This window comes from Melozone crissalis, unplaced genomic scaffold, assembly GCF_028551555.1.
Source record: "Melozone crissalis strain CALT ecotype California unplaced genomic scaffold, PUWL_Pcris_2 ptg000002l_1, whole genome shotgun sequence".
Classification (NCBI taxonomy): Eukaryota; Metazoa; Chordata; class Aves; order Passeriformes; family Passerellidae; genus Melozone; species Melozone crissalis.
Window position 1 is genome coordinate 21,764,824 of NW_026535780.1, and position 13,555 is coordinate 21,778,378.

The 13,555-nt window shown below is 37.6% G+C and overlaps 1 protein-coding gene across 1 annotated transcript in view; it reads left to right on the top strand.

The window, feature by feature from the left end:
* Positions 1 to 13,555, top strand: part of MATN2 (matrilin 2) — a 58,430-nt gene that overhangs the window by 24,775 nt on the left and 20,100 nt on the right. Inside the window, exon 4 of the mRNA XM_054287658.1 lies at positions 3,333 to 3,455. Within this exon, the coding sequence (XP_054143633.1) occupies positions 3,333 to 3,455 (123 nt within the window). The remainder of the gene's footprint in view (positions 1 to 3,332; positions 3,456 to 13,555) is intronic.

The following is a 13,555-nucleotide window of genomic DNA, read 5'->3' on the forward strand; positions in this document are numbered from 1 at the left end:
ACAAGAATGGTTAAATGTATATTAATTATATTTAGTCTATGCAGAACTTAGTTTCTCTACATTTCTTGAACAGGAAAAGATTGGGTAATTTAGTAATTTGATGCTAATTTGTCTGCAAATCCTATTGACAGCCTTTAGAATTTGACTTTTCAGGTTTGAACAACTTGAGATTTTTGAGGAATATGCTACTACTAAGAATGTACAGCTTATGCAGATGTGATCACCAATGAATAATCATCCTTGCTGGAAAATTTTTTAGGGAGACTATGTGTAGTACTGACTCAATAGTGATAACTCTCAGTTTTCGTTACTCCCAAGCCAGTTAATCCTTCCTTTCTGTTAAGTATTTATTATCGAATGAGCAGGATCTGAATAAAGATCTTGATGCACACATATACTAGAGATCACTGAGAATAATAACAATTTTGCAAAAAGCAGTGACTTCATTAAAGTTAGTCACTCCTCCCCTTCCAGAGAATGAAAAGAGAATTTCAGTAGGAAATATGCATTGTGATATTCTTGGAAAGAGTCAAAGGTTTCCATCTAAGATCTCTGTGACTTCTAAAGTTTTAACTCCAGCAAAAGCAAATTAGAAAGTACCGAAACTTCATTTCATGGGCATGTTTATTAATTTTTTCTGATGGGTTAGTTTAAGGATCAGTGGTGATATTAATTGCTTTATTGACATGTGCCAGCCAGTTACCTGAATAGCAATAATTACATGAAATCTCACAGCCAGAACTCACAAGTATCCATTCAAGCTGACCACTGAACAACCAACCAATCTGAGAGTTTCCAATGCAGTTTATGAACGAATTTGTAGGATAAACAAAACTTGGAACTGTCTGCTCAGCAGTAAATCTGGCTGGCAGATTTGCCTTTTTTGATCTGTTTTCCACATGGACAAAGTCCTGTCAGCTGATGTTTGCTGGTAATGAGCTACCCTTTCTCCACCAGGCTGCTGGACACTCAGTCTCTCCACCTTGGTGTTGCGGGACATGCTGTCCTCTCTTTCCTGGCACTAGTGTTAGTTAGACTGTATCCATCTTGCTGCCCTTGCTGGGCTTGGATCCCTTTTTCTTGGCAGTGGCTTGGCTGCTGGCACTACTGGATTTTTTTGGCTGCTTCTTAGGTTCTTACGAGTCTTCCCTGAGTGTGTTTTGTTCTTCCCTCATGTGCTTTTTCATCCTCTTTATGCCTTTACTTGCTTTACACCTTTTCCTCCTACCCTTCTATTTAACTTCCTTCATCATCCCACACCTGAATAACCTCTATAAACATCATAGGGCTAAAACAACCCCTTATGAGAAAGGTGACCCATGCAGCCCATGGTTCAGAGAGGGCAATGTAAGCACCCAGAGTGCAGAACTGCTAACTGGAAGTCAAAGATGGTTTTCATCACTTACTAATGCCAAGGGAGAAAAACAAGGTGGAACAAATATGCAGAGATGACAACTGAATTAACAGTTTGCTCACTAAAAAGGACACTAATAAATCATCTAGAAAAAATTTCTTATTGAAATAGACATGAGAGAAAATTCAGAACAGTGAAATCTCAGGTTTTCACATTCTCATGTATATCTCATGACTTAGCATAAAATATGCTCTTCTCCCAGGGATGTGGGAATGGTTCAAAGCTGTGCCAGGGGAAGTTTAGACTGGACATTAAGAAGCATTTCTTTAGCAAGAAGATGGTCAAACACTGGAACAAGCTTCCTACAGGAGGAATGCTGTAGGAATGTGGATGCTCCAAACCTGTCAGTGTGTGAGAGGCATTTGGGCAAAGTCAACTCTGAACTGGTCAAACAGTTGAACTAAATGGTTATTGTGTGTCTCTTCCAACTGAATATTCTATTTTCTTATAATCATTAGTTGGGCAGTTGTAGATATTGCAATAGAAATTAATTTTGTTAAGGTTTAAATGCAGAGGAAGAGGTAACTTTACAAAGACATCCATATGGGCTATTTCCTAGGTATGATGCTAAATTGCATGTATTCTTTGGCCTACTTATTTCTTAATGTGCCTTTTAAACACTTGAAAATGTGCACATTGGAATTAATTTAAGAGGAAAGTTAATTGTATGGCACATTATATCCCTGAAATACGTATTCAGTAAATAAGTTTTAGTATTAATCGATTCTGGAAACAGGAAGGTTCCTGCCAGGAAAATGGTATCACATGGTAGCCAGAAAGTAATTTGACTTGATTCAACAGAACTATTCTGAAGGGTTAAAAGAAACTCTTTCAAAGTAGCTGAATAGGTTATCTGCTTTCCTGACTAGATGATCTTGACTAAATATAGTAGCACACCTGAGTGTGCGTGATTTACATAGGTGGGGCAATTGAAGAAAAAATTGATTGCATTAAAACAAATTACTGCCTCTTAAAGAAATTTGTGAGCCTCAGCAGTATAAAACAGTGAAAAATTTTACTTAGTTGGCAAAGAGGAACCTGTCTTGGTATGAAGCTAAGTACATTACTGTCTTCTGCAGAAAGAATCAGGTAGACTTTCCTAATGTAGGTCTGGCAGCTCTTTGTAGATAGAGCACCAGTTTTGTGACTTATCTTTAATTTCTTCTAAGACTTTTGTTGTGAAGATGAAGCTTAACCTACAAAGAAATTTTTAAAATCCTTTAATTTCTTTAGCAACTTTAAATCGACTTGTGTAATAAATGACCAGAGTTATGAAATAGATGACAGGACTGCCTGTGACTGTTTTTGTCCCCTGCATTATATAAGCAGAATATCCATGGAGAATATCAGCCTGAAACTCTCAGGCTTTGCAGTTGTAGCTGCTTTGCACAGAATGAATCTGGAGCACATTAGAAGAAATGAATGTACTGTGACAGTCTTCAGTGTAGAAGATAATGCCAAGATTTTCCTATAAACTCAGGCTACAGAACCAGCTCTTGAGAATTAACACAGCTGGGAGGGAACTAAGGAAAAGTAGAGCAATTCCAGGACTGGAACTTCAGAGACAGAAGACTAAATCAAACAAACTTTTCTATGCCCTGGACTACAGTGTGAACATTGGACAGAGATGCTCACTGATGCATGGTTTCTAGATCTGAGAAAACATGTTGAGAAAGCTCCTGACAGTCTGAGAGCTGATAAATGTTCAAAGTTGAGAAATTATTCAGGATTCATTTAAAATCTGATTTACCAGCTGTTGTTGTGAGTGCACTACTTTTTCCAGACAAGCTTTTCAAGACAGCAATTACATCAGCTTTTCCTTTTTTTATAGCTACTGTGTGTCTCTAGAACCATAATATCCATGCATAACAGTTCTGGGTTTTTTTCCTAATTGCACGTTCGTCTTGTTCTTTTTCAGTTGTGGACTACTGTGCTTTGGATAACCATGGTTGCCAACATGAATGTGTTAACACCAAGGACTCCTATTACTGTAGATGCCACCCAGGGTTCATTTTAAATCCAGACAAAAGAACTTGTGGAAGTAAGTTGTGATAAAGTTTAATTATGAACAGTTTATACTTTTTCTGTCTTCCAGCTGCCAGCAGTAGTCCTCCCACTGGTCCTGGGAGTGCTGACTAATGCATCAGGTATAGAAATGCATCACGTTGGAGTGCCCTGGAAGCCAAAGGTCTTGAAAGCAAAGCAAGTAGTTTTGAGGGGAGGGCCTAAAGGTAAAGGTCCCTCTTATGAACAGGAAACTTAACATGAAACCCAGCTCTTTTTCAACAGCAAAAAGCTGAAGCTTTGCCTTGGATTTCTCTTTGATTATTCTTTTTTTTTTTTTTTTTTTTTTGGTTAGAATATAATCTCCCTATCTGGGTAAACAAACAAGTCTGTGCAAGACAATTTATAATCAGTTTGCTTTGTAAGATGATCTAAAATAATCAGTAGTTTCCCAATCAGAAGAAACATTGCAGTCTGGTTTTCTGTGGATTTTTCTCCAGAGTGAGTTCTCTGATGGTGTGGCAAAGCTCTGTCAGTATCAGTATCTTCTACCAGGCTTCCGTGTTTCCACCAGCTTATAATAACTTCATGGCTTGCTTGTTTGTTGTTTGTCAAATTCCATACCAGGCTAAAAAGATTTAAAAATTACTGGAATTAGCAGTGGACATGAAGTGGAGGAGATCTGACAGACCAGAAAATATTCATGTCAAGGCCTCCCATAATTGTGAAACAAAGCTAAAACCTCCACAGTGTTTAATGTTCATAACTCCCTTTAAGGAAATGTCAAGGGAAAACCTTAATGTACTTTCCTGGTTACCTTTCTTCATAAATGTGGGCTTTGATAAAGAAATATTACTATTGTGCCTGTAAGCAGGAAAGCTCCATTAGATTTAGACTATTGCTGCTGCCAGTGATGAATTTAGCCCATATTATTGAATAATATGTTCAAACTTTATTTCTGAAAAAATGCATCAGTGTACAACTGCATTTCTGTGTGAGGGGCATTTCAATCCTTCTGATGAGAGATTTGGTTAGCCCATAGGTTGTATTTATATTGTGTATTATGGTTGATATCTATTCCATTTAAATTTAACATTTAGGGAGAAAACATGTAATCCAGTCTGGATATGTGTTCTTACCATCAAGGGAAAGAGACATGCACTTCTCAAAGGTGAACCCTTCCAGTTCTGACACAAATTTATGGAAGTGCCTGTATTTTCCTTGAATATACAGGGGGTCTCGATGACTTGCCAGATTGGACACATAATTTTTAGATGGTCAGAGTCAGGGAAGATGAAATTTCTGCTTCCCAAGGGCCAGAGTATTTGTAGTGGTTAAAATCATTTGTAGAATGTATTAACATTCCCATTTGTTAAGTATCTATCAGCTAAGGGCTGGCTAATTATACTTCCACATCCGTACCTATTTGAAATCTTATTTTAGTTGCCCAAGCACAAGTTTTTGTTAATTTCTTTAAGAATTTGGATTTTGAGCAGTGTTTTCTCCTCCAGTTTGAACCAAAGAAAGTCCTTAAAACTGCATAAACACTTCATATTCCTTGACTGATTTTTAGTTTATGGCCTAACTGTATGCATTATTTTAACATATTTAAATTGATGATTCACAGCATGTTGACATCTGAGGGAGTATTCTGGGAGACTAGTATTTCAGGCTTGACCTGTCTCTATCCTTTATCTGTTGCATGAGACAGTATATTAGGCATAAATAAGCACAAATAAGACTTACTAAGCCACTATTCTTTACACTCGATATCCTCTGAGCTTTGTGGATAAATTAAAGCATGAATGAAAGAACTGTGTAGCTCTTAATGCTGCAAAAGTCAAGACAGCACGAGAGCTCTTCAGAGCAAAAGTGTCCCGTAGTTCCCATATGTTATAAATCACACTGAGTTTGAGTCTGCTTAAACAATGCCAACAAACTACAGATCACTGGATTTAAAATGTTTGTGACTTTAAAAATTTAACATAAATTTCTACATGTTTGGCTTATGTACTGAGTCTCAGGGAACATGGCCAACAAGTCAAGACTCACACATGCCAGAGCAGTTCTCTGCATCAGCAAGCAGGCCTGAGGCACCCACTCCTGAGATCTCGTGATTGTCTCACAAGCCTGACTTCCCTTTCAAAAATAGAAAGTAAGCCTTTATGCTCATGGCTACAAAGAAATGCATGGAAATATAAGTGTTGTCAGTATGGTCGTGCATATCTAACAAATGTTTTCTCTGGGAGCTATTCCAAAGTTCTTAGAATGAAACACAAGGAGAAGTCTCATGAAGCCAACCTTGCCAACACCATCAGAGTGCTCTATGGCTGAAAGAGCACAGCAAGTTTGGTTTATCAGTGAGGCAGCTGGAGGACATTCAAGCCTCTATTAAGGAGATTCCAGCCACTCTTGCTGCTCCCCTCAAGAGGACAGATGGCAGCTTCTGCTTGTACTGGGTGCTGCTGAGCCTCAACTGTTCTTTACAAAAGACCTGTTTCAGTTCTGGGTTCACATAATTTGTAGCTGGGCAAGGCTCTGTTAATATCTTTGACCTGGGCTGTGTTGATAAACATACTAGAAGAGTGTTTTTAGTGTCCCAAACAGAATAGCCTCAAGGTTTCAACAAAGATAATACATATTTTTCAGCCCTTGTGGTCATCTTCAGAATCAGTTATCCAGGAAAAGTCTCTCCTTGAGTGAGCAAGGATTTGAGCAGGTAAATGCACCACAACACTGCTTAGGTCCAGAAGGCATAGAACTGCATTCCTCTGGTGCACACACAAGGCTTTGTGGGTTCTGTCTCTTCAGTGCCCTCTTAAGTAAAAATATATTTTCTAATTTTCATTTTAGTAAACAGATATCTCCATGTTATGTATAAATGTATGTGCATATGCTGTCAGAAAAAGCTTTGGTAGAGGAAATGTAAATGTTATCAATATTAATTAATATACAGAGTGATGTACAGAAATTATAACATAGTCCTTCTGAGTTTTCTTAGGAAGTCACATTCCACCTCATTTATTCTGAAAATATAGGTGGTTTGTTATCACAAAGGGCTTTCATCATATATAAACACTCAATTCCATTAACCTTCCACAAATCCAAAGAAAGAACTGTCCATGCCTCTGAAAGCAAATCACCTCTGGGAATAATAATTAGTTAACTTCTGGGAATAATAAAACCCCCTGAGTTTTCAGGTTGTATAATGAGGTGTTCAAAAGTGCCTGGACGTTTTTTGAAGTGTGATTTATGTAATTTGTGACTTGTTTATCTACTTTTGGCAGTGATAAGGGGTTAGGAGCATTTTTCACTAATGTAAATTAACTACACTGACACAAAACTAAGTGATGGGCAGACTCTACATCTAAGTGAATGTCAGGTTCATTGACTTCATCAATAATGATAAACTCTATAGGGGAAATATCTTAGTGCTTAGTGCACAATTGCTGTCCTTTCTAAGTTATTTATCTACAAGTGGTAGCTGTTTCTAGACTGCTCATCTTCTCTTCCATGGGCATTTCAAGTGGAAGAATTGTGAAGCAAGCACTCAGATCTGTTAAAAACTTCCACAGTCCTGATGACTTGTTTGTCCTGCTATGATCTAATAAACAGCATTCAAAAGCATGTTTGTGTGTTTGCTACACATCACGTCTAACATGCTCTGAGTGAGTAGGGGCAATTTTGATGAGCAAATGTATAAGGCTTAGCTGCAAAATGTTAGGAAATATTTAAGATTCTAACTTCTCTACTGCATGAACTATTTATGTTCTGTAATAATTCTTTGTAGTATGTGTCAGATGTATATCAGTATAGCAGATATTTGGAAAAAAAAGAAGCATTTTATTTTCATGGTTTTAAACAATATGGTAAAACACCAAAATGCTGCCTAAGGGGAAAAAAAAAGGCAAAAGAAAACAAAAGAACTCATTTTACCTAGTTTATTTCCAAGAAATTGTATTACTCACTGGCACTAATGTTTTTGCTGTTTAGAACCAGACTATTGCTCTCTTCAGGACCATGGTTGCGAACAGGAATGTGTTAATACAGATGATTCCTATTTTTGTCAATGCCAAGAAGGGTTCAGACTTAATCCAGATAAGAAAACATGCAAAAGTGAGTAATTCTTTGGACATAATAAAGTTCATCTGCTTTTATTTCTTGAACCTGAGTGAATTGTTTCCCTTCTGAAAAGAGGGAAGTTTTCTCTATAATTAAGGTTGAAACAAATGTTTCTTTATAAACTTGAACTTGAATGGAATGAATCATGTTGGGAATGTATACATTTCTCTGTTTGGTAGATTACTTTGTATATTAGACATTTTTGAAGACTTTTATGAAAACCTGAGGATTAGTGTAGGAAACAAAATTACTTGAAGTTCATTACTTATTTGAAACTTTCTGGCCTTGGTTTGTAAAGACATCAATAGCTTTGAAATTAAAAAAAAATCACCTTGTTTTACCCAGTTGATTTAGCCAAGGACAGATACATTTCATCAGCTTGGAAATTTATTGAACAGACAACACAGCTATCAAAATAATCTTAGAGTCACCCAGGAAACTTTACAGTTTCCTAAAAAAATTGTAAAAACAGCATGAGCAATGTTAGCGTTATAAACCAGTCAAACGTGCCATTTACTTTAGAATGACTTAGTGTTACAGCTCTTTTACTTTAGAATGACTTAGTGTTACAGCTCTTTTTGATTGGAGGCCTGGAATCACAGCAGATTTTTACTGTGATGTGTTAAAGTTTAGAGAGAATATATTCAGCAAAATGAAATAGCTGATCTCGTGACTCAGTTGTTGGGGGGAGAAAATTGTACTACTGATATTTTATGAATAATAAACTTGTTTGGAGCAATCTAATTCTATTTCTAGGCACTCATAAAATGTACCTGGTTTTGAAACTGTAGTTTTGTTCAGTCTTAAAGATACAGTCTCACAAAGCATTTTTGGCTACACAGTGCTGCTTTTGCAGTAATCCATGCTATTCTGCTTTTTATTATCTATATGGTATGTTAATACATTCAGGTTTTTATAGATTCAATAGCCTTGGTAGAGCAAATAGAGCCAATAGAGCAAAAGAACAGCATCGTATAAAATATTTATTGCCAAGGATGTAATTGCAAATTAAAGGCAAATTGTAATTCCCATTTGGGGTATTTTTCCTTATGGGGCTTTGGATTTAGCTGCAAATCTGGTGATGTTTCCAGGATTGGGCTCCTATTCCAAATCTTGTTGTAACAAGGGTCATGTTAGCTAAGCTTGTGAAATAAAGCAGAATGTTTGCACATATGCCCTTTCCAGAAGTCAGGGACAGTAGGTGAGTGGTGACAAGCACCAGGCATTCCTCCTTCACCACCATGTGTGACTTCTGATGACTACAGGAGGAGATCTGTGGGGGTCAGAGTGGAGCCTTACATAGCTGAGTGTTTGCAGTCTGCTCTCAGGTCCTCATCTCGCTGTCAGCTTTAGTAGGTGTCCAAAGCACAGAATCCAGTATTGTTTGAGAAAGGAGAGCTTTTCTAAGCCATTTTACTTTAGAAGCCATTATGGCTGGCTCCAATTTTTCTCTCCACAGAAGTAAACATCTGTGCTTTAGGTCAGCATGGCTGTGAACACAAATGTGTTAACATGGAAGAGTTGTTTGTGTGCAAATGTATCCCAGATACACCCAAGAACACCATGGTGACACATGCAGCAATGAGTGTGTCTCATGAACTGCAGTGGATAGTTTGCTGCAAGGGAGAGGTGTGAACAGTGAGAAAACACTCCTGGGTCCCTTTTGAGATGCTTCTGAGTCATGCAAAGCTCTGTTACTGCAAAGTCCACCAGAAGCCAGGCCTAGTGAAGTAATGCTGTGGTGAGATCCCTGATCCAACAGAGAATTAAAGCATCATTTTCTCCAATCCTAATAATTGGGGAAATGTGTTCAGCCTTTCACTCAAAGGCGCTGTGTAGCACAAAGGCAATGCTTGCTGCTGAACATCCATATCATTGCTATGGACTGTGTAACCTGCACACCTGCTGCTGCTGCATGCTGCTATGTGGGGATGTGAAGAGACCCATCCTTTCTCTGTGTTTGCAGCTTCAGTGATCCATTCCATGAGGTGTCCTTTTTCAGAAGAATGTTGCCAAATGAAGGATTGGTGTTTCCCAGAGAAACCCCAAGCACTGCCCACTTGGCATCACCCAGTTTTAGAAGATAGTTTTATTGCAGAGAACCATTTTGCATATCACCTAAAGCACTGGCAGCATTTTTCCCTGATGTAGTTACAACCTACTTTTCCAAAGGAATACTTAGTCACTGAAGTTTTTAAAACACTTCGTAGGACAGGGAATAATAATTTTTAAAGAAACTGTGATAAGGGCATATTTAAGGTAACCTGGATGAGTTGCAACTTTTGACAATTTTAGTTTTAAATTACCTCAATTTGAATTTCTAAAAATTAATATATTCCAAGACATTCCTTGTTTGTAAAAACAGTGAGCCTTCCTCATCCTTTCCCCTGGTTGCATTTTTTACACGTGTAATAAAGCACATATGATTACAACATTTACAGTTATAATGATTTCCAAAGCCCAGTAATTAGCACCTTTGTGATTACTGCACTCTTCAAAAGAGTGTGTTAAAAAATTCTGCATGAGAGCCCCAAATATTTAAATGTTAAAAATTCATATTGATGTGGGTGTTTGTATTGAAAAGATGGAGCCAAACAGATGTAATTTTTCACAGAGAATATGGGTATTTTCTTTTTTTTTGTTTTCACATTTTTTGTGTGCTCTGAGAAGTTACACAAGCCTCTTCATGATGATGTGAACTCTTGGAAAAAAGAGGAGGTTCCAGCTGGAACTTGCTTTAGCTAGTAAAAACTGACACCTCAGCTTCATTTGTTCAAGCCTACATTGTCTCTCTGCGTGTAATGGCAAATCTGGACCAATTACTGCAAACTCGTTGCTTAGTTAAATAAACCAATAAACAGAAATATTTAAAATAAGTGATTTATTATTAAGTACAGATTTTTTAAAATGTAAACAAATTGCTGCAGACATCTCTGTTCACATCTGTAAATGATTTGCAGAGGAGACATGCGAGACTATGTGTGTGTGTCTGAGGGAACTCCACTACTTTTGATCAATTTAAGCTGAAGTGATTTGGGCCTATATAACTAAAACTAGCCATTAACAAACCACTACTGAAACACTATGAGGAAGTTCAAAGCTTTTTTCCTAAAATGTCCTTTTTCTATACTCACAGACACAGCAAATTGTATAGTACATCTGCAAGTGCATGTATTTCACCCTACCGCTTTGCTGTCCACTGTGAGGAAATGTATTTCTTAAACCCAGTTCACACCTCTCTCCCTTCCCCCACCTTTTGTCTTTCACACAACTAGTTGCATACAAGACTTAAAAGATATATTCCATTTTATGTTACTTGGAATAGGAATAGGAAAATCAAAAAAATGGAACATGTTAAAACACTCTCACACTCATAATTTCTATCTGTCTCCCATGAGGCTTTAACTGCTTGAACCTGTTGGCCAGTTAAAGTTTTAAATTGGTGATTTCCTTTTGAAAAAAGAATTTAATCTTTATGAAACCATCTGAAAGCCATAATTTCTATTTCAAAAATTGCTAATACCCATATTTGCTGTGAAAATTTAAGGGTGAACAGAATGCTTTTTAAAGAAGGAAAGCATGATTCTGTGGGTGAGACCAGACTGGGCTTCAGGATTCTCCCTTCTCTCCACTTTTTGTTAGTTCAATCACATTGTGATGTTTGGCAAAGGAAATCTGCATTTCACCAAGTTTGCTATATGCCAAGTGGGGTTGTTTTAATAATTTCACTTAGGTGTTGTTAATTAACTCAGGTTACTCAAGTAGGTGGGGATACTGGCATAAATAAAAAGCTGTACTAATCTTTTTGCCTTGCTCTGCAAAGGCATCATGTACTAACTGCAGTGTCATAGTTTATGTATCGAAGACACCAATGTGATTTTTTCAATCATTAACACAAATCAATAGGAGTGGACCACTGTGTTGAAAGCAACCATGGCTGCGAGCAACTGTGCCTAAATACAGGTGACTCCTATGTCTGTCAGTGCTCTGAAGGATTTGTCATCAATGAGGACCTAAAAACCTGCTCACGTGAGTCTTGTGAGAACATCCTTTACTTCAACTCCCTTGGGAAAGGATTTTGGTTTCGTACAGGGAAAAAGACTCGCCTTCAATTTATTCTTACTGTCTGCATTTCGTAATACTTTAGTAATTATTTGAAAGCAGAAACAGAAAAATTATTTAGGAAAGAATATTTTTGAAGATGACTGTTAGTTCTGATATATTTAGAAAAGTTTTGGGAGACATATTCATCCCCTGGTTTGAGGATAGTTTTTCAGTCACATGACAAATGTATCTGACAGGTCATCTGGACAGCAGCATCCCCAAGGCAAAGTGCCCCACCTTACCTGGGGCAGGAGGAGAACTGAGAGCCCCACACTGAGCTTTACATTTAGCATGGGAACCCTTAAAAAGTGAGCAGTTGTCCTAGCAGCTCTCCACTCTTCATAAATCAAATTATCATTGAGAATTTATACAATTTCACAAACAGTTGAATGGCCTCCTTAACTGGAAAAATAATGTATTGAAAGTGCCAAAAAAAAGAACAATATGAGTGCATTTTACCTCTTGACTTTTTATGGACCTCGTTGGTGAGAGTGTTCTGTCCACTTTTTCCAGATTTTGGAGGTATGTTATCTTTCAAGCTTGTGGAGTTCTGGAGCAGCTCGAGAGTTCACCCTTTTTCTTGCTCTCAGGCAGAAAGTTTTAAGAGAAGTCAAACTGCAAGTCCTCAGTCACAAAAAATATCTAGAGAGAAGTGAGGCAAAGCAACAAAGGCAATTTGCCTTCGTATTTATCCCTGTGTTTGTCTTCATACAAACCTCTTTAGCCCCATCCAATACCTTGACAGACTTTGCTTCTGTCTGCCACTGCAGCTCTTTAGAAAAGGGCAGACAGTAACACAAAAGTATGATTAGTATACATGTAACAACAATAGGGTCTACTAAAAACAATTTTTTTAGGTATTTATCTCTAGTACCACTGAAAATTTAGAAACAGCCAAATAATGGAGATTTATCAACTTGCAAACGGAAAATCCATTTTCCTTCCTAGTAACATGGGATTATTTTTCATTCCTGAGTTATTTTCCTCCAGGCTGTACTTGGAAACCTATCAGCAGCAGAGTACAAGAAGCATTTGGACAACATTCTCAGGCAGATGGTGTGAGTTTTGGGGGTGTCCTGTGCAAGGCCAGTAGTAGGACTTGGATTGGTCCTAGCAAGTCCCTCCCAAATCAGGATATTCTATGGTTGTATGAAAATGGTGCTGAGTGCAATGAAACTGAGCTTTTTTGAATAGCTCCTCTTCTCATACCCCTGTCCTCATACATATTTAGGAAAGATTTGTCCTATTCCTGAGCTCTAGATGAGAGGTTGAAACCCCATGAACATTTTTAGGGACCATGAACAGAGTTTTGGCACTTTGCAATTTCCTGAATGGTAAGTTGAAAGGAAGGGATTAGCATTTAACATACACCAGTCCTAGTGAGAAAACATCTGGGACAAGCTAGTGTTATATGAACTGACTCAAGGATCTTAAGAAAGCTATGGGAACACCTGAATGGTAACCAAATCTGTACTCAAGAATTCATTACAAAAAAATAAATGTGTGTAGCCAATAGACAGTATCCAGTCCTGCTTGCAAAGTCTCAGGAGCCCTATGTCCTTATGTGACAGAGAAGAAACACTTGGGAAATTTGAGATGAAAAGTAGACCATATTTGACAGTACTTGTCATTTGCAATTCTTTGTAAAATCCTGAATAGTCCAAGCCAAATCCCACTGATATCTGAGAGGTTTTCTTCTTGCTGCCACAGGAACTGGGTCAGGTCCACAAGTGGGTTCTGGGGACTGCCACCTTCACTTCAGGCCATTTAGAGACTATTTAAAGAATGTTTACAAGGTAGCTTTTATGTCTTTGCCAGTGTCTTATATAAAATCATTGCCAAAGTATTTTGGTTTTTTAATCCACTTTAATCCAATCCAGATATGGACTCCGTTTAGTTACATTAAACACA